Source organism: Barbatula barbatula (genome assembly GCF_947034865.1).
Source record: "Barbatula barbatula genome assembly, chromosome: 14".
NCBI classification, from domain to species: domain Eukaryota; kingdom Metazoa; phylum Chordata; class Actinopteri; order Cypriniformes; family Nemacheilidae; genus Barbatula; species Barbatula barbatula.
In genome coordinates this window covers 18482823-18503248 of record NC_136777.1, presented here as the reverse complement: position 1 = coordinate 18503248, position 20426 = coordinate 18482823, and the positions used below count along the sequence as shown (strand labels likewise).

General features: G+C 46.2%; 1 protein-coding gene across 1 annotated transcript in view; it reads right to left on the bottom strand.

The window, feature by feature from the left end:
- arfgef3 (ARFGEF family member 3) overlaps positions 1-20426 on the bottom strand; it is a 113775-nt gene that overhangs the window by 71263 nt on the left and 22086 nt on the right. Inside the window, exons 13-15 of the mRNA XM_079472668.1 lie at positions 15911-16890; positions 14403-14569; positions 2220-2385 (exon numbers count right to left, since the gene is read on the bottom strand). Coding sequence (XP_079328794.1) covers positions 2220-2385; positions 14403-14569; positions 15911-16890 — 1313 coding nt within the window. The remainder of the gene's footprint in view (positions 1-2219; positions 2386-14402; positions 14570-15910; positions 16891-20426) is intronic.

The window sequence follows — 20426 nt, the reverse complement described above, 5'->3', positions numbered from 1 at the left end:
AGAAAACATTGACTACAAGCAGAACACATAAGGTTATGCAAGTAAAAAAACAGGTCACATATCAGACAGACTATAAATTCCTATATGCGGTGTTAATGAAACAATTAAATTCAAGCAGCCCCCCCGGCCAAGGAATCAGTGTAAAACAGTATGTAAACGGTGGCGAGGAACCCAAAACTCCATTGGAGGAGAAAAAAACCTCAGAGGGAAACCAGGCCTAACCAGGGGATTCTAATTCCCCTCTGCCAAAAGCTGCAGCCTCTGCACAAGCTCGACAGTGCTTGCACAACAAGGCAAAATAAAAAAATGATTTGATTTAAGATTATCATTAATCATTTTTTAGAGTCGCCACGTCCTTTGTCCAGCTCTATCATCACAGCATTTGTCAGGTCTGGGCATGGACTGCGTCCTGCCCACTCTGGTAACCTTGGACTGCATCTTGCCTGCTCTGGTAACCTTGGAACAATGAGACAAGACCGGCTGAGAGAGTACTGTTCTGCACTCTTTGATGCAACAAATGCATCAGTTGTTATTGGTGGTGTTCCTGGTTCCGGTTGATCTAACAAGTGCAGCCTAAAACTTCGGAATATATATATTATGATAGTGTAGTGTATGCAAGATTAAAAAGATGCGTCTTTAGATTTAACTATAGACAGAGTGTGTCTGCCTCCCAGGCAGTGCGGGGAAGACGGTTCCAAAGTTTAGGCGCTAGATAGGAAAAGGATCTGCTGCCTGCACTTGCTTTTGAAATTCTAGGTATTACCGACTGACCTACGTGTAAGAACTCGAGCTGCCGCATTTTGGACCAGTTGGAGTTCTTGGTAATAGGCCTGCAGGGCAACCACCTAATAGTGCATTACAGTAGTCTAGTCTTGATGTCATACAGGCACCCTGTAGAAATTTGGTGACAGCGCACTTAATGGTCAAAAGTTATAAGCAATTTTCTTATGTTTTAACTGCCTTTCCGTGTGTTTTTAAACTTGGTTTGCAAAATATTTATCTATCTGCCATTGTGGACATCGCCCATTTGTATTTTGTTAAAAAATTGGCAGATTGCTATGAAACCCGGTATGGTTAATCAATGTCCTCTGGTAGGACCTGTAAAGTAATAGGCCAGTGCCCCCAAGTTGTCAAGAGATATAGCTAAATGTATTAATCTGCTTGTAACATAGCAGGCCATGGTCCTCAGTCGGAAAAGGGTGGCTCTCCCACTTCAGGTTGGTGGAGAGTTCCTTCCTCAAGTGGAGGAGTTTAAGTATTTTCGGGGTCTTGTTCACGAGTGAGGGAAGGATGGAACGGGAGATTGACAGACGGATCGGTGCAGCTTCTGCAGTAATGCGGTCGATGTACCGGTCCGTCGTGGTGAAGAAAGAGCTGAGCCGCAAGGCGAAGCTCTCAATTTACCGGTCAATCTACGTTCCTACTCTCACCTATGGTCATGAGCTTTGGGTCATGACTGAAAGGACAAGATCCCGGATACAGGCGGCTGAAATGAGCTTCCTCCGCAGGGTGGCTGGGCGATCCCTTAGAGATAGGGTGAGAAGCTCGGCCACCTGGGAGGAGCTCGGAGTAGAGCCGCTGCTCCTCCACATCGAGAGGGGTCAGCTGAGGTGGCTTGGGCATCTGTTACGGATGCCTACTGGACGCCTTCCCCGGAAGGTGCTCCGGGCCCGTCCGACCGGGAGGAGACCCCGCGGAAGACCTAGGACACGCTGGTGGGACTATGTCTCCCGTCTGGCCTGGGAACGCCTCGGTGTCCCCCCGGAAGAGCTGGAGGAAGTGTCTAGGGTGAGGGATGTCTGGGCATCTCTGCTTAGACTGCTGCCCCCGCGACCCGGCCCCGGATAAGCGGTAGAAAATGAATGAATGAATAAATGCTTGTAACATACAAGGAAACCAACATAACGCTATTCAATTAACATTAGTATACTTGTTGGCTCAAGCAGAGTTCATTGAAATCAAAGTTGTCATTTTCCACCATACTTCCTGTCTGTCATATTGAATTATATAAAAAACATACTTTTACGCACTCCTCCTACAAAAGCCACACCAAAGGGTCATGCAGAAACGTGGAGAAACTAATCTTCAGACATTTCCAAATGTATTTCCCATTGTGCCCTTGTAGGGCTTGACCCCATAATTGCTGCTTGCAGCTATATTTGTAGAATATTACTGATGAGCATGAAAATGAGAGGTGGAGTACTATTGTTGAATATTACCAGTGAGTTTGGTAATGAGAGGTAATGACTGCTCCTCTGCCGTGCCCCGGTATCCAGCTTCCCCCAGCAAGTTTCTATCCAACACCTGATTGTAGAGCTCTTCAATCCATGCCTGAGACAGAACCACCAGCACCCCGCTGCTCTGGATCTGATGCACAAACTCCTTCTGTACACACAAACAGGATATACACTGGCAACCTTTAAATCAGTACTGAAGGAATTCAAAAGAAATTCACTTGTAGACATGATTTAAATGACTACTGTATATCTTGTGTGTAAAAATATTAAAATTGTGCTTTAGAATGCTTCTGCATCTTTGTTTATTGGGTTACAATTGTCTAGTCTCTCTTTGCTATAGCACTTGAGTACATACTGCCGGAAAAATATTTCCACAACTAGCACTGAACTGGATGTGCCCGCTTAGTAGTAGTATCATATCTATGTGTCAAAATGTTGAGTGATTTATGACCCTCCTGTCAAATATCTGTCAACCTGACACTCAAATGGTTATTTTATGGCCTGTCAATCTTAATGATATTTATGTTTTATGGCTGTTGTAGGAGGCTGTGGCCCCCTTCCTACAGTAGTCTAGTTCCCCTCACACCCTAACCAAAAACTTTGCTTTAAGCCTGGCTGATTTTCTACTAGGTTTTTGTTAGCACCTCTAATGGATGCGTTCTAACAATGGTATAGGCTTAGACAATGAACCAAAAAATGGTTCGGGCTCTTTTAAAATCGTTTTGGCAATAAAAATCTAACATCTGGTTTAGGGTTAAACGTTTAAAACAAGGAATATGAAAAAAAACCTAGTAAATATCTTCATCTTCCATTTGTTTAGTTCTACACTGTTTTATATTATCAAATGAAATAAATGTTTAGTTTACATGATTTTAAGGGCATCTATTTGTAAGTGTTAAACAAATGGTTTGCTTCAGATCTAAAATTTACACAAACAAAATATAAGATGAATCAACTGGGCATGTTTTATATAATTGTCAGCCGTTTCTTATGTTGCATGCTTTTCACTCAAAACATGTATTGAATATACTTTATTTTCTGACACAATCCCCCAGATCGTATTCAAAATAATAGCAAGAGTATACCTCTCTGCAAGAACCACCGTATTTTTCTATATGCTTATGTTTTTCCAGACAGATCTGACGGATTGTGTGTTGGATTGTGCATTACACGTAAGTAGATACATTTAAGAATATCTTTTACATGTAAAAATCTAGATTTTAAGTTATAACAAATGTACAAATAAACTAAAAATGGCTATAGCATGGAGGGAAATGGAAAACTTATGCAGACAATGTGTCTTACGAAACATGCTGTATATGGGGGTTTAAATGTTTAAAAATATATAGAACTTCCAAGATAGACTTGCTCTGGTTTCAGCTTTTAGAAAGTTCTTCATTTAAAAGATTGGATGTTACCTCTAGTTTTTAGCCTAGTTTTATCTTATTACTTAAAGGATAAATATACATTTTGTGTTACCATATTGTCCCATTAAATAGATATGCGATTTAATCCTAATACTATACCCTCAAATTCACAACATGCACGCAATGTGGATCTCTCACTATAAATATCAACAGCTTTGCTCATAACTTTGGACATACAAACATACCTGTTTTACTACACGAGTTAGTATCCTCACCATGTGAATTTCAAGAATTTTTTTACATATCTTAAGTTGTTCTTCTTTTATAAACCTTTTGTACTTTCAACAATTGCGTTTAGTCAATACAAAGTTGTCAGGCTTTACACTTTTATTTATTAGAAGTTGATTTGTTTGTCACTGTTTGTGAATATTTATAAATGACATGTGCTTTTATAACCAAATGCAATTTGGTGGCTCTGTGTAAATTCAACAATGACATATATGTTTCTGTCAATACGCCAAAGTGCTGGCAAGGGACGGCCTCAAGTCCCTCTTTGATTAACTTTCAATTTTATAAATGACACCAATTTTGGCCAATAAAAAAAGCTTTTGATCACTTTTTTTATGTGACTGTCCATGCTTGTAACCAAATAACAAAATGTTATGCAAATCAGACAAATGGTATTAGTTTGAAATAATCAGGCTTCTTTTTCTTTCAGGAAAAAGTACTTAAGTACTTTAATTTTAATATGCGTTTTAAAATAAACTTAATTTCCTTTTTATTATAGAATCTTAAGTACTTGTGATTTTAACTCATTTACTTAAACAACTCATTCATTAAGTATCGTTTTTCTTGGTTAATCATTTCTATGTAACGCACTTCGCATTACCTTTGGTATGAAAAGTGTTAAATAAACAAACGTTGCCGTGCAATGCCCAAACGTGAAATTATTTTTATGTTCAGAAAACAATTATGGACAAAGAAAACCTAGATATACATAGAAATACAGTAGATGTACATCTAGTAGAGTATCTCTAGTCGAGAATTCATCATTCAAAAATGAAACACATTTTTTATCATCCATTTTGATATTATTAAAAAAATTATATTATTAGTGCCAAATTATAAACTTGAACTGCAAAAGACTACCAAAAGATTGACAAATGTTTTACATTTACTAACTACTAAGATGTTCTATGTGGTATATAGGGACAGTAACATTTCAAAACAACTTTGTGTATTTTTTAAGAATGGGACCTCAACAAATTCAAAATCGGATGAAAAACACTGGAACAAAAACAAGAACTAACAATGCCATCAAAGAGCAAAACAACAAACATATAGCTGTAAAATATATGATCTAACCAGTGCTTGTCAGCAACTCCTTAACCCTTACCTAATCAGTGTCACTGTTCAATGTGTAGGTGGTGTAAGGTACACATATTATTATTAGACATTTTTTTAATATGGAGGAGATTGAGCTAAAATTAAATGATTTTGGATAGGTGGGATCAATGTGGTCTGTAAAAATCAAAACATTTGTTTTTGCATAGTTAATGACACAGCAATATTATGGTATAATTAGATCTGTTTCAGCAAATCATTTAACAGTTTACCAATTTTAAATCTAAAGGCTGCATGAAAAATACACACTGCCTTGGAAGAGAGTTACCTTTGAATAGTTTCTGGCATAAGGACAAATGAAAACGTCTCGGTTACGTCTGTAACCTCGGTTCCCTGATGGAGGGAACGAGACGTTGTGAGAGACTGACTGGGGTTTGATCTTGAGAACCTACCTTCTCCGAGATAATTAATTAATAAAACGCCAATGGGCTTGGCGAATGGCACGCGCACGCCAGTCTCCGCCCCGTGCATACGGGTATAAAGGAAGATGGCGGCGGTCATTCACTCACCCTTTGTACTGAGGAACCTGAGAGGGCACTCCCGTTCACTGCAGTGATTCGGTGCAGCGTTGTGGCATGAAGTCACAACGTCTCGTTCCCTCCATCAGGGAACCGAGGTTACAGACGTAACCGAGACGTTCCCCTTCAGTCGGTCTCTCGACGTTGTGAGAGACTGACTGGGGATCAATCTTAAACGCCACAGCGCTTGCACCGATATCACGACCTCTAGCGGAGCGACCCTGACTGGGCTAGCGAGTCCCAGAGTGCTACCGCGAGACGTAATCTTCCAGTCATATAGTATTGGTCATACCGAGAAGCCTCTACTGACGGCCTCACGGACAGTGGTGTACGCCTCTAGTAGCGAGGAGCTGTCCGGAGCCGAACACTGGGGAAACACTGCTCTCCTCTTAGAAGAGTGTGCTACGGAGGCCACATCCTACCCGGAGGGGAGGTACATGTGGAGACATGACATGGTCTCCCCGGCGGGGAGAACAACATGCGGAACGGTGTTAGCCCGAATAGGGGGACAATCCAGGTGGGATTACCACCGGCGGGGAGGTCACAGATTCACCAAATCGGGAAATCCTGAGTGAGGAATTCAACACACGGGACGACCCAAAGGGGAGTCACTACGTATGGGGCACTAGTCCTAATACAGGGGTCTGCCTGAGCAGGGATGACTCTACCTGTAACGGACCTGGTTCTAACAGACGGCTCCGCCCAGTCTGTTACCAAGTGCAATGCTTAGTGATGGATGGAATGCCTATACTTCGCCCGAGAGGGGAAAGTAGGTAGGCTACAATAGCGCACTAGTCTCACCTGGTGAGGGGAGAAGGCGCTTTCGCAGGCGTACGCCCAAACCAGGAGCCCACCCTAAACGTTGGCGGCGTTTAAGGGATGTGCTGCAACTGGTTCCACGTGGAGATTGTAAAATCTCGTGAAGGTACTGGGCGTAGCCCAACCCGCAGTTCTACAAATGTCTGCCAGAGAGGCGCCCTGTGCCAGTGCCCACGAGTGGAGTGGGCTCTCACTGCCAGCGGGCACGGCGATCCTGGGATTGGTACCCAGTGCGCCACTTCTGTTTGGAGACGGCCCCCCCCGGGTGCCGTCTCCCAGAACAGACAAAGAGCTGCTCAGAGCTTCTGAGGCTCTGTGTGCGGTCCAGACCGAGGCGCAGCGCGCGTGCTGGACACAACACATAGAAAGGTTGGGTCTTCCTCTCCGGAGGGGAGCGCCTGCAGGTTCACCACCTGGTCCCGGAAGGGAGTAGTGGGAAGCTTGGGCTCGTTGTCGGGATAGGATCTCAGGACCACGTGAGAATTACCGATCCCGAGTTCCAGGCACCTTTGGGACACAGAGAATGCCTGTAGGTCCCCCACCCTCTTGATGGAGGTGAGCGCCACAAAGAGTGCATCTTTCATCCGACTGAGGAAGATTGGCAATACTTAGGGGCTCACCAGGGCCGTACCAAGGCCCTGTAGGACCACATTAGGGTCCCAAGAGGGTACGGAGCGCGGCCAGGGTGGACACACCCTTCTCGCGCTCCTGAGGAACCTGGTGACCAGGTTGTGCTGACGGGGATACTTACCTGCGGGTCAGCACTGATCCGATCAGGCAACTCCGCGGGTTCTCCTCCCAGGGAGAACACCAGGACAATTGGCGCCACTTATAAGCGTATGACCGCCTAGAGGCGGGGCTCTAGCCTGTAAGACAGTCTCCCGGACCGCTAACGGGCAAGCCCTCGTCCCGTCCAGGGGCCAGGCATGGAGGTTCCAGAGGCCTGCGTTGGGGTGCCACAACGTGCCCTTCCCCTGCAACGGAAGGTCCTTCGTCAGGGGAATGGGCCAGGGGGGCTGTCGTCAGATCTACCAGATCCGAGAGCCAGGTCTGGTTGGGCCAGTATGGCACCACTCACCAGAACCTGATGCCCCTTTCTCTGACCTTGCACAGGACCTGTGCAAGGAGGCTCACTGGGGGGAAGGCGTACTTCCGCTTGTCCCGCTGCCAGCTGTGTGCTAGGGCATCCGTGCCGAGGGGACCCTCGGTCTGGGAATACCATAGCGGGTAATGGGTGGAGTCCGGGGAGGCAACAGGTCCACCTGTGCCTGCCGAACCGCTTCCCACATGAGCCGGGATGCACGGGGATGGAGTCGCCACTCTCCGTGGGGAGTACACTGTCGAGAGAGCATCGGCTGTCTGGTTCAGGTTGCCCAGAAGAAACGTGGCCCGCAGGGATTCACCTGCTGACTCCCAAGGAGGCGTCGGGCGAGTTGTGATAACTGCGGTGAGCGTATGCCGCCTTGCGATTGATGTACGCTACGGCAGTCGTGCTGTCCAACCGGACTAGCACGTGTTTGTCCTGCACGAGGGGCTGGAGCCTCCTCAGTGCCAGAAGGACTGCCAACAACTCTAGGCAGTTGATATGCCAACGCAGTCGGGGACCTGTCCACCGACCCGATACTGCGTGCCCACTTGCACACCGCACCCCACCCTTGCAGGGAGGCGTCTGTCGTTCCCACGACACGCCTCGAAACCTGTCCGAGCGGGACCCCCGCTCGGAGAAAAGGTCAAGTCTGACCAGGGTAAGAGAGTGCGAAGGCACTGAGGCGTTACCGTAATCCGCCTGGTGACGGCGTGCCACGCCGTCCAGGGAACCCGACTCTGTAGCCAGTGCTGAAGCGGCCGCATGTGCATCAACCCGAGAGGGTTTACCCCCGTCGAGGACGGCATGTGCCCCAGGAGCCTCTGAAAATTCTTCAGCGGCGTCGAGGGATTCTGACTGATCAACCTCAGACAACGCAGCACTGACTGTGCACGCTCGTTGGTGAGACGTGCTGACATACGGACAGAGTCTAGTTCCATACCGAGGTAAGAGGTGCTCTGCGCGGGGGAGAGCTTGCTCTTCTCCTGGTTGACCCGGAGGCCTAGACGGTCTAGGTGCCGAAGCACAAGGTCCCTGTGCGTGCACAACACATCTCGCGAGTGTGCCAAGATAAGCCAGTCGTCAAGATAGTTTAGCACTCGCACGCCTTGCTCCCTGACAGGAGCTAAGGCAGCCTCCACTCGTTTGAAAAAACACGTGGAGACAGGGCCAGACCGAATGGCAGGACCCTGTACTGATACGCCCTTCCCTCGAACGCGAACCGTAGAACGGCCGGTGTCGGGGGAGAATAGAGACGTGAAAGTACCCGTCCTTCAGGTCGATCGCCACGAACCAATCCTGGTGACGTACCGAGCCCAGGATGCGCCTCTGCGTCAGCACTCTGAACGGCAGCTTGTGCAGGTGCTTGTTCAGGTGCCGCAGATCCAAAAATGGGCCGCAGCCCCCCGCCCTTTTTTGGGCACGATGAAGTACTGGCTGTAAAACCCGGACGACATCTCGGTTATAGGGACGGGTTCGACCGCACCCTTCGCCAGAAGGGCGGCGACCTCCTGCCGAAGTACGGAAGCATTCTCTCCTCGCCCCGAGGTGTACAGAATGCCACGAAACTTGGGGGGGGCGCCTGGCGAATTGGATCGAGTAACCGAGACGGACCATCCTCTCTATCCAGTGTGACGGGCTGGTGCGCTACCAAGCGCCCAAGAACCGTGACAACGGGACCAGAGGGACAATCTGCCTCACCGTGCCGGGGGAGGCTGGTTCGGTGGCTGACAGTACGGTCACCTCGCACAGGGGGGACCCCCAGGGAGGTTGACGGCTCTGTATGTTTACCTGCTTCAGGCGGCCCAACGCAATGTCAGGAGGAGATTGCGGTCGGCGGCCCGATCCATCCCATACACCGTCTGGACGAGAGTGTTGTGGAGGAAAACCCAGGGGAGATTTGTCTCTTTGTGAGTATGTGGGCGCCGGACCCTGAAAAGGGCCCAGACTCGATGGAACGCGGCAGGCAGCGTCCTTTTCCGATCCGGCATTGGAAAGGCCGGGATTCGGGCCCAGTAAAATCTCCCCCTGGTTCGTCCTGTCAGGGCCGCTTTAAAGAACCTCTTGGCGGGCTGCTGACGGGGAACAGATGCCCTCTTCCGCGGGGGTCCACCTCTGGTGGGTCGTCCTCTGGGAAGTTCCTTAACCGGAGGGCCGCCGCGGGAGGGCAGGGCTGCTGGGAACCAGACTGTGCCCGAGACCATGCCGACCTGTTGGCGGGCACGTTGCCGCGTGGCAGGATCTGTTCGATCGCCTCAGTCTGCCAGACCGCGGAGAACTGCCGTCCTCCACGGTATCACCAAGCAGCCCTGCTTGCGAGATGGGCGCATCCAGAACCGACGTTCTGGGCGCCGCTCACCTGCGCAAGACTAAGCCACAGATGCCTCTCTTGGACCACCATTGTGGACATCGACCGACCCAGTGCACGTGCCGTGACCTTCGTCGCTCGTAGCGCGAGGTCTGTGGCAGTACGTAGCTCTCATACGAGTTGGGTCGAACTTCCCGCCGTCCAAATCCTTCAGGACTTACCTGAAAAACCCGGAGGACCGCCATGGCGTGGAGAGCGGAGGCGGTTCGTCCAGCAGCACTGCAAGTCTTCGACGAGTGTCGAAGAGCTTACGTGCTCTGGACGGGAGTCTAGGTCGAGCCCCCCCCAAGTGGCAGCTGTCTGCGGGCACAAGTGGCCCGCGACTGCACGCTCCACGCGGGGAACGTCAACATAGACTCTAGCCGCCCCACCAACCAGGGAAGTCACAGCCACAGAGCCCTCCGGCCTGAAACGCGCCAAAAGGAGCGCATTCCAGGACTTGGCGAGCTCGTCATGCACCTCCGGGAAAAATGGTAACGGAGCGGGGCGTGGCTTTTGACCACGCCCCCGAAACCGCGCATCTAGCCGCGAGCGTTCCGGCGAGGATGTTGTTACACCCTGCAACCCGATGCACGCGGCTGCCCGGGAAAGCATGGCCGACATCTTAGCCTGAGTCTCCTCCGGAGCTCTCTTCCGCATCCGATGCCAGCAGGCAGCTGTCCGACGCAGCGACAGAGATAGCGTCATCATCCGTGTGCGAAGTCTTACCACTATGAGACGGCCGTCTGCCGCTCGTAGGGGACGAACCAGGTGAGCGTGAAGAGGTATAGATGGTCCGCGAGCGTGAAGCTGACGGAGCGACATCTATCGCGTCCCTAAATCACCCCCGCCGCTCGCCAAAGCGGTCAACCTCGCCGAAACGGCAGCTGAACACGCCTGGGAAACAGACGGGGTGGTGGCAGCGCTCGAAAGAACGTAGCCAACCGTGACCGCAACACCCTGATTGCTATGTCCGCACACACGGGACATTGCATCAGTGAAACCTGCCTCAGCATGCTTGAGCCCCAAGCAAGTGACACAGGAATGATGGCCGTCAGACTCCGGGATGAGTCTGTCGCACCCAAGGATACAGCTACGAAACATGCTCGTAGCCGGAGGGACTTACCTCTTAAGGTCTGTAGCCTTCTGCCGAAACGCCCAGGGGAAGTCCACCGAAAGGAGAAGTCCGCTGCTCCGCGTCATAAATCCAGCAGGTTTTTCTCGAAGTCGAGTATCGCGTGTAGCATCAGCAAACACACAGGTTCCGAAGAACAAAGGATGAGTGAATGACCGCCGCCATCTTCCTTTATACCCGTATGCACGGGGCGGAGACTGGCGTGCGCGTGCCATTCGCCAAGCCCATTGGCGTTTTATTAATTAATTATCTCGGAGAAGGTAGGTTCTCAAGATCAAACCCCAGTCAGTCTCTCACAACGTCGAGAGACCGACTGAAGGGGAACTATTTTCTTTATTTGCTGTTATAATTGAAATAAAAAAACTGCTTATACAGTCTTGTTATATAGAACAACACTTTAAACAACTTTCCTTTCCTCCTTTCTAAGAAAAACTAACCTACTCTGTAAAATAAATACAACTTCAAATTGTTCTCCCAACACAGGTAATAAAGTAACTTGAACAAAGTTTTTTAGTAGAAGCAGAAGAATGCATTGTTTTGAGTATACTGAACAAAATTTGTCTAAATGTGGTACCAACAAAGATTATTTAGTTGACTCTACTTGGTGATTTATCTCTACTCTACTATAAGTGATTATCCAAAGCGCATTAAGAAGTTTGACCAAATTTGCAGTTTAAAATGATTAAAATGATTAAATTGGCAATATTGTTCGTTTTTGTTGTCATTGTAAGTTACCGTTAGTATTTAGAGTTCCTTTTTTAACTGTATGATGTTTAATTATGTTTTATAATTGTTACCATGATTGAGGCTCATGTGCTCACTGTTGAGGTCTTAAGCAGTTACTTAAGTAGAGTGTGTATATAATAATAGAACAAGTATATATTAACATTATAAAAAACATAATCTTTTGAGTTGGGTCAACTAAGTCCATAGTATAGTGAGCTCAGACATTTAATTGTTGCATATTTATTTTAAGTAGTTCAACTATTTTTTATTTCAATTGACAGTCGTGTGACATTACTCAAGTTAATAGAGTTAGGTGAAATACTTGGACAAAAGTTGAATAAACTAAAAAAGTTGTGCAGCGATTTGCCTTGAAATTTTAAGTTGTTTTATTTTAACAGTAAATCAAGCTGTGAATGTATGCTTTGTTTGGTAAAATACAACTAAGCTACAGATTAGCAACCTTATATTTAGCTCATAGGGATGGCATGCACATTTTGTGTCAAATATTGGTGGCAATGTATAAACAGTGTACATACGAAAGAGCGAATAAAACAGATATGTAATAAAATAAATAGAGATATTGAGATGAAGGTTTTGGATTGAAAAAAAAGTTTTTTTCTTTATAAAATCCAAACAAATCAACCCTAAAAAATGTCTCGAGCAATGATAAAACTTAGAACAGCTGTTCTTACCAACATTAAAGCGACACATTTTGGATAAATCAGTGAGGGAAATAAGATAATTGAACAAGAACTCAAAAAAACTAACCGTCAAAACTTAAGAATTAGATTTTTGTACAAAATCAAAGAACTATTTAAAACAAAGATCATCTGAATAATTCTAACTAAAAAGGCAAATAAGTAACCATGCAACTATTTATAACTAAGTAAAGGTAAACTAAGAAAATAAAGCTAAAGAAACTTATTGTGTAAAGTTTCTCATTAGAACCTTTTCATAAAATAAAATGCAAATCCGCAATACGCAAATCTTCTAATGTCTGTGTTATAACTTTCGGTAGACTATGTCATAAAATGAAAAAGCTGTCCTACATTAACTGACTAGCAGTTGAAATGCCGACCATCGTTTTCATTCACTAGGTTTAGTATAACATGTAATGAAGCTAACACACACCACATCAAATTACAAAAAGCACATGTCATTTATAAATATTCACAAAACAGTGACAAACAAATCAACTTCTAATAAATGTAAGTGTAAAGCCTGACAACTTTGTATTGACTAAAAGCAATTGTTGAAACTACAAAAGAAGAACAACTTAAGATATGTAAAGCAATTCTTGAAATTCACATGGTGAGGATACTAACTCGTGAAGTAAAACAGGTATGTTTGTATGTCCAAAGTTATGAGCAAAGCTGTTGATATATATAGTGAGAGATCCACATCGCTTGCATGTTGTGTATTTGAGGGTATAGTATTAGGATTAAATCGCATATCTATTTAATAGGACAACATGGTAACACAAAACGTATATTCATCCTTTAAGTAATAAGATAAAACTAGGTCTATCTTGGGAGTTCTATGTGTTTTTAAACATTTAAACCCCCATTTACAGCATTTCGCAAGACACATTTTCTGCATAAGTTTCCCATTTCCCTGCATGCTATAGCCATTTTGCTTTGCTATCAGATGAACAACACGAAATAATGGCGATAAAGAGGTTTGAAACGAAAAATAAACAGTTACTATAGTCTCAGTCTGTTGCAGGCTCATAAATTAAGCTGTGAAAAGTGGATGTGGGTGTGTTTCAAATCCCCCCAAAAACTCATCAACCTATTACCATAAACACATCCACAACCTATACCATTGTTAGAACGCATCCCTTAGAGGTGCTAACAAAAACAATATCCCATTCCTTCATGACCAAGAACAAAATGTCAGGGCATGTCCTTTAATCAAAAAGTAGTTTATGGCACAATGATAAAATGGCTGACCCTAACACTTTAATTATTTATCAGAAAAATATTAAACCTGGAACTAACTTACTCTTAGAAGAACTAACTTGATCTCTCTCTCCTTTAAAAACACTACCGTCTTTCACACCATAATGTGAGAACAGCAGGTTGTCATGCCAGCAGGATGAGAATACCTTTTTCTGCAGGGTGAGTGGAGGATAGATAGACAGCAACAGGTATACAACAATAAAAGTCGTCAAAAATAACTGTAAACAAGACTGACAGGCCATAAAAACACAACCAAAAACATAATTTGATTGACACGACTATAGGAGAGAGGGGGGCAAATCACACTTTGCAGATCCCCAAAGTCCAAACACTCATTTGCCAGATAAAAAAAACCAAATCACTCTTAGAATAAACATCACATAAACATTTACTTGATCTCTCTCTAATTTACAAACACAAACGTCTTTCACAGCATGCAGCCTAGTAGAAAATCAGTCAGGCTGAAAGCAAAGTTTTTGGTTAGGGTGTGAGGGGAACTAGACCACTGTAGGAAGGGGGGGCATAGACTCCTACAACAGCCATAAAACATAAATGTCATTAAGATTGACAGGCCATAGAAGAACCATTTGTGTGACAGGTTGACAGAACTTTGACAGGAGGGTCATAAATCAATCAACATTTTGACAAATACATTTGATTCTACTACTCCCCATAGCATCTGTGAAAAAGGCTCATATCTGACTGATAATGCACTGTAAATCTGTTAAGAAACCCTGTAAAATGGTTAGTTCCTTCAATTCCTTTAAAAACAAAAAAGCTTTATAAATTTGGCATGTGTCATACCAAAGAGACCAGAGCAGGTGTGGTTTTCCTGTGGTAATGTTCACAGCAGCACAGTTTGAGGTTGAGTAACAGAGCGTAATACACAACCAGGTACAATCCATCTGCGTTCATAAGAGCCTGACAACTCAGGTTTTCACTGCCGTCAAATCCTGGAGAATGAACCCCTCCTGTGCATCAGAAAACAACTTTTTCAGCATGATCAGCTATCTAGATAAAAAATGATGCAATCATCCAATTAACTTTGTATTTTTGTGTGTTCTATGTGGGTCATAGACGAAAAGGGGTTCAAGCATAAAAACAATAAGAGGAATATTGCTTTAAATTGCTGTTGTAAATGTTTTTTAAATGTTTTCTGTTTAATTTAATTGCATTTTTGGTGTTTCTGAGCAAAAGTTTTTAATCAAATGTTTACCTGATTTACAGAAGACACCCATTTAAACGTTATTCGTTGTAACAATCTTGTCAAGCATATTTACAACAAAATGTATTATATTTAAAGACTCCACCAAATGCTAATTAGTTTTTATTTAACGTACATTTAAAATTAAGTTTTTCTGTTTTGGCCAATGCATATAACATTCACAATCCATGTTCTCTTTTAAACACTCGCTCGGTATCTCACTATAGGAATGGGACAGATCCTGGAATGACCTATGACACCACGTATGTCAAAAGACTGACGAGTCCCGCCTCCCTGTTACATGTATACATGTACCACTCCCGGTGGTCCCTACTTCATTCTCGATCTCTTCTGAGCGCAGTGATTTTTACGGCCAGATTCATTCACTGTTGCGGTGAATTATTGCGGAGCATGATAATTTTTCTTGCTAAGTGGCATGTTGTGGTGAACTATAGCAACTTCTGGGTCAGCAAGCAGCTGGACAAAAGCAATTTCATGTGCGTGCGGTTGTGAATCTATGATCTCCGGCAGAGATTCTCATCCCCTCTGAATCGTATGCCCGGGGGTGAAACTGCACTGTTCTCTCTTCCCATCAAGGGTGTTTTGGGGATTTTTCATATGTATTCCCGTTATATTCAAGGAGTGGCTGCAGGTTTTGTGCTTATGTTACACATCACTGAGTGGGCCAACATGCCTGCTTCAGACAGCATATCTTATCTAAATCCCATAGTGAGATACAGAGCGAATGTCTGAAAGAGAACGTTAGGTTACTCATATAACCAGGTTCTCTGATAACATAATAAGTGAGGTCTCACAACACTTACATCCTTGCAGTTGCACATAGAAGAGATATGTCGAGAATGAAATAGGGACCACCAGCGGTGATGCATACAGTAAATCAGGGAGAAGGGACTCCCGCATCACGTTGGGATACCAGCTGGCATACGTGGTGTCATTGGTGCTTCCAGGATCTGTCATGCCAGAGGCGTTTCCCATAGTGAGATACCTCACTCATGTTATCAGAGAACTGGGGTTATGTGAGTAACCTTACGTTTTATCTTAAGTCCTCCTCTGAAATTTCCATCATCAGACATGGGTGAAATTTTACCTGCTTGCAGCCCTGAACAGAAAGTGGATGAGAAGTTTTGGAGTGACACATCTACATCCGTGGTGCTATGCAGACCCAGTAAGCATGGCAGCAATGAAGCTAGAGACTGGACAAAGAGTCGGGCACTCTGCTGATCGGCTTCCTGATTCTTCAGCAGTTTCAGGGACAAAGCAGCTGTCCGCAGAGTACGGTCCCCTGGACAATCCCGCGGTGTCTGCTCCTCATCTGCAAGAGAGCAGTTGTCCGACCCGATATCAGACATGTCCGAGCGACCAGAGTCCTTCTCTGCAGCCATTGAGTACTGGTCACATGAGTCGAACTCTGTTCGGGACAGCTCCTGCTCATCTGCACTGAAGTTGCTCTCACTGTAGCGTGAGCCGTGGGAGCGTGTCCAAGACTCCACAGACAGGAAGTTGGTGATGTCAGGGAAGGCCAGGCCATGGCTGCGCTGTACTACATCAGGAGGCGCCATACTGGAAGGGGCTTCAGGGGCACCGCTGTCTTTCACAGATTCAGGCAGATTGGGGGCTGATCCTGCTGTAAACCCAAAGTAAGAGGGTGATGGAAGGCGCGGTTTCTCCCTGCAATCCTCTGGTGTGGTATGACCCAGTTCCCCCTCCAGAGTGGTCTTTCCCATGTCCCCCTCCAAGGTGGTCTGGCCTGTGTCAGTAGTAACGCTGATACTGATGTCAGGGCTGCGTTCGGCAATGCCGGTTTCCCAAGTGGTGTTCTCAGAAGAGAGTACGCGTCGCTGCCAGCGGAAGTCCGCTTCATTTAGTTCTACAGACTCTCGCATAGACTCCGCCCCCTCCTTTAGCTCATCCAATCTGCGCAGCAGCGCACGAGCTTGGTCCTGCCGCAGACCACGCCCCTGACTGAGCTCATCTAAAGTACTCAATAGGACACAAGCGCAGGACACAGAAGAGTAGCAGGCCTCAATCCCACCCTTCATACATGCTTCTGTTATACCATCCATCACCCTGACAGAACAGAAAAGACAGTCAGATGTCAAAGTAAAAATGTCACTGCATTAGGTAAGAAATATGAAAGTAAGTGGCATTTAATTTTAAGAGGATAATATAATGAGAAATACTATATTTGTTCAACTAGAGAAAAAAACAATTTGTAACTTCTGGAACAGCAAAAAGCATTTATTCACAATAAGCTCAAAGTTGCATTTTTGGACAGTTGTGACTGTCAAATATCAATTACAAGTGATAATAAAGTCAATGTCAATCAATTACAATAATGCAGTAAAACATTATACAGGATATATGCTATTAAAATAAATAATGACAAAGAAAAAAATGAAGACTGTGCTATTCCTGGCTGTATATAGCACAAGCTGCTCTTCATATCCGTCTAAAGGATATCATCAAGTCTAAGACTCCTGACATTTAAACTGTACAATCAAAATGAATATAAAATCAAAATTATATAATCAAAATGAGTCCGGTTTCGCTTAATAAGACTAGGCTTAATCCCACTATTTCAGCACAGTTTAACTGCCCAATAGGACATTTCCCACGCATAATGCATGACAATGCAGTCAAGAATATGAATAGAGGAAAGGAGGTCCAAGGTTTCACTGGGTTCGTCAGGTAGGCATCCTCTGTGTTTGGGGGAATTCCGATTATAGAAATACATAGCGTTTATACTGGCCTTTTCTTGCTATTACCAGAGAGACATCTCATGAGTTGTGTTCCCGTTGGCTAAGGCTGTTCTTGCGCCACTGGCACCGTTAATGCATTCTCAGTGCCCCCAATTTCGTATGGCATAACATTACAACATATTACCAACATAAATGCAACCATACTTGCCAACCCATTGGCCTTGGCTGTTCTAGCCCCACTGGCACCGTCAATGCATGCTCAGTGCCCCCGCTTCCGTATGGCGTACCATTACAACACTCAAAACAGTTTTACAATTTGGCAGCCCATATTGTGTCCTTTTGTTTCAACCCCAGCCAGTGGCTGCTTCTCTCAGCAACAGTGGTAAATTCTTTGAGTAGCATCAGCTGGGCCTGTTTTCTGATCCCCGCTTTCTTAAGCAGCCTTGTAGTGGAATTGGAAACAAAGCCCCACTTCCACCAGTAACACTTTCACTGTCCATCCCCAATCATCGGCTTTCGCTGCCAAGTTGGTACACTGGAAATTATTTATTTCAATTCCTTCGTTAATGGCTTCTTCCCAAGGTACAGTCAACTTAACTATGAAGGCTGTCCTACTGGAGCTGGAATTTCCGCTGCAATTTCCAAGGACAAAGTTAGTCTGATTTAATTCAACTTGCATTTCCCAACCCTGGCTATACTCAGCAGCTGGACAATAAAAGATCTTGCATTTGATTGCTTGTTCATAAATTTCAGTTCAGCATTCAACAGCATCATCCCTCAGCACCTGATTGGAAAGCTAAACTTGTTGGGCTTGAACACCTCCCTCTGTAACTGGATCCTGGACTGGCTGACCAAGAGGTCTCAGTCAGTCTGGAACAAATACCTCGAGCACCACCACACTGAGCACTGGAACCCCACAGGGCTGGGTGCTCAGTCCTCTGCTGTTCACACTGCTGACTTATGACTGTGTAGCAGCGCACAGCTTTGGTAACACAGCTCCAGTGTAAACAGCAATACGGCAACAACTGTGTAGCACAATAAATTACAAGGTAGAAGATAAAGCTTAATCAGCACTCACCGAGAGGACTTGAGAAGCCAACGAGGACACATCCAATCTGTAGAACCTGGCGAAGGTGTTCTGTGAAGACCAGCCAGCTGCACAGCATATGTCCTGAATAGATGTGCCCTTAGACCAGGCCCACGAAGAGGCGATAGCCCTAGTCGAATGATACTGAAGGGGCAGTTCTGACCCTGACTCTCGTAAGCCAAGGTAATAGCGTCCACCACCCAGTGAGAGAGCCTCTGTTTTGAGACAGCCCGACCTTTAGTTCCCCCCACCAAAACAAATAAATAGCTGCTCAGACTTCCAAAACCCGGCCGTGCGATCAATGTAAGCCCGCAAGACCCTTACCGGGCAGACCGCTCTCTGAGCGTTAGCCTCCTGCGAGTCTGACGACTCGGAAGACAAAGCGGGCAAAGATATTACCTGTGCTCTAAAAGGGGCAGACATGGACTTTGGCACATAAACCGATTTCCGCCGGAGAGTGACGCTGCAGTCGCCGGGTCCAAAACGAATGAAATCAGCGCTGACTGAGAGTGCTTGTAAATCCCCAAAATATCAGACACGGGGCAGTACGCCGGGTCGATATTGTTACTGCTGCACCATTTAGCAAACGCCCCCCATTTTAGAGCGTATAAACGTCTGGTAGACGGCGCACGAGACTCCGAAATGGTATACAGTACACGCTGAGGGAGTGCAGTTAGAACCCCCGAAGCGGCCAGGCATGGAGGTTCCACAACTCTGGGCTGGGGTGCCAAATCGTGCCGTCAACAACTCCCTCAGGTCCGGAAACCATGGTTGATTCGGCCAAAACGGAGCGACGAGAATCACCGACGCCGTCTCCTCTCTGATTTTGCACAGCACTAGGGGGAAAATCTTCACCAGAGGAAACGCGTAAAGCCGAATGTCCGGCCAGCACGTCGCTCCCCATGGGGGAGTGGATCAGCGAGAAATACAACGGGCAGTGTGCGTTCTTGCTTGTCGCGAATAACAAATTAACAGGACTGAGTTGGGATGAAGCCTCCATTCCCCGTGCGGAAGACCTTCCCTCGAAAGCATGTCCGCTCCGCGGTTCAGATGACCGGGGATATGCGCTGCTCTAAAAGAGAGTATATGACGATCTGCCCACAGTAGGAGACCCGCCGCCTGTTTGAAAAGAGCTCCGGAACGGATCCCTCCCTGGCGATTTATGTACGAAACCACGGACATGTTGTCGGTGCGAATCAGAACATGTTTCTGCTTCAGTCTCGACTGGAAAATATGAAGTGCTAGAGACACCGCCTTTAGCTCCAAGCGATTTATGTGCCATTTCCTCAGATACTGTGACCAAAGTCGCACACATCAGAGCTGAAGAGATGGACTCCGTCCGCTCTGGGGAGAGGCGAGCGCGCATCTCCACTGAGTCGAAACATACCCCCAGATACGTTATAGACTCACTCGGTGTGAGTTTGCTCTTCTGCATGTTCACACGCAGCCCCAGGGATGTCAAGTGACAAAGCAGCATCCACGTGTGACCGATTAGCGCCTTTCCGAGAGTGGGCTAAAATCAGCCAATCGTCCAGATAATTGAGAATGCGCATTCCGCTCGCTCTGAGAGGGGAAAGCGCCGTGTCCACGCACTTCGAGAATGTGCCCGGAGCTAATGCCAGTCCGAATGGGAGGACAGCAAATTGGTACGCTGAATCCTCGAATGCGAATCGCAGGAACCTTCGGTGGAGCGACGAGATGGGCGGTAAACCTGCACGGTTTCGAGGGCAGGCCTGGGTCCAACGAGGTGGTGGAAGGGCACAGATGAGCAGCGAGGGTCTCCTCGACAGGTGGCATGCGCACGTAACCGTGGGCAA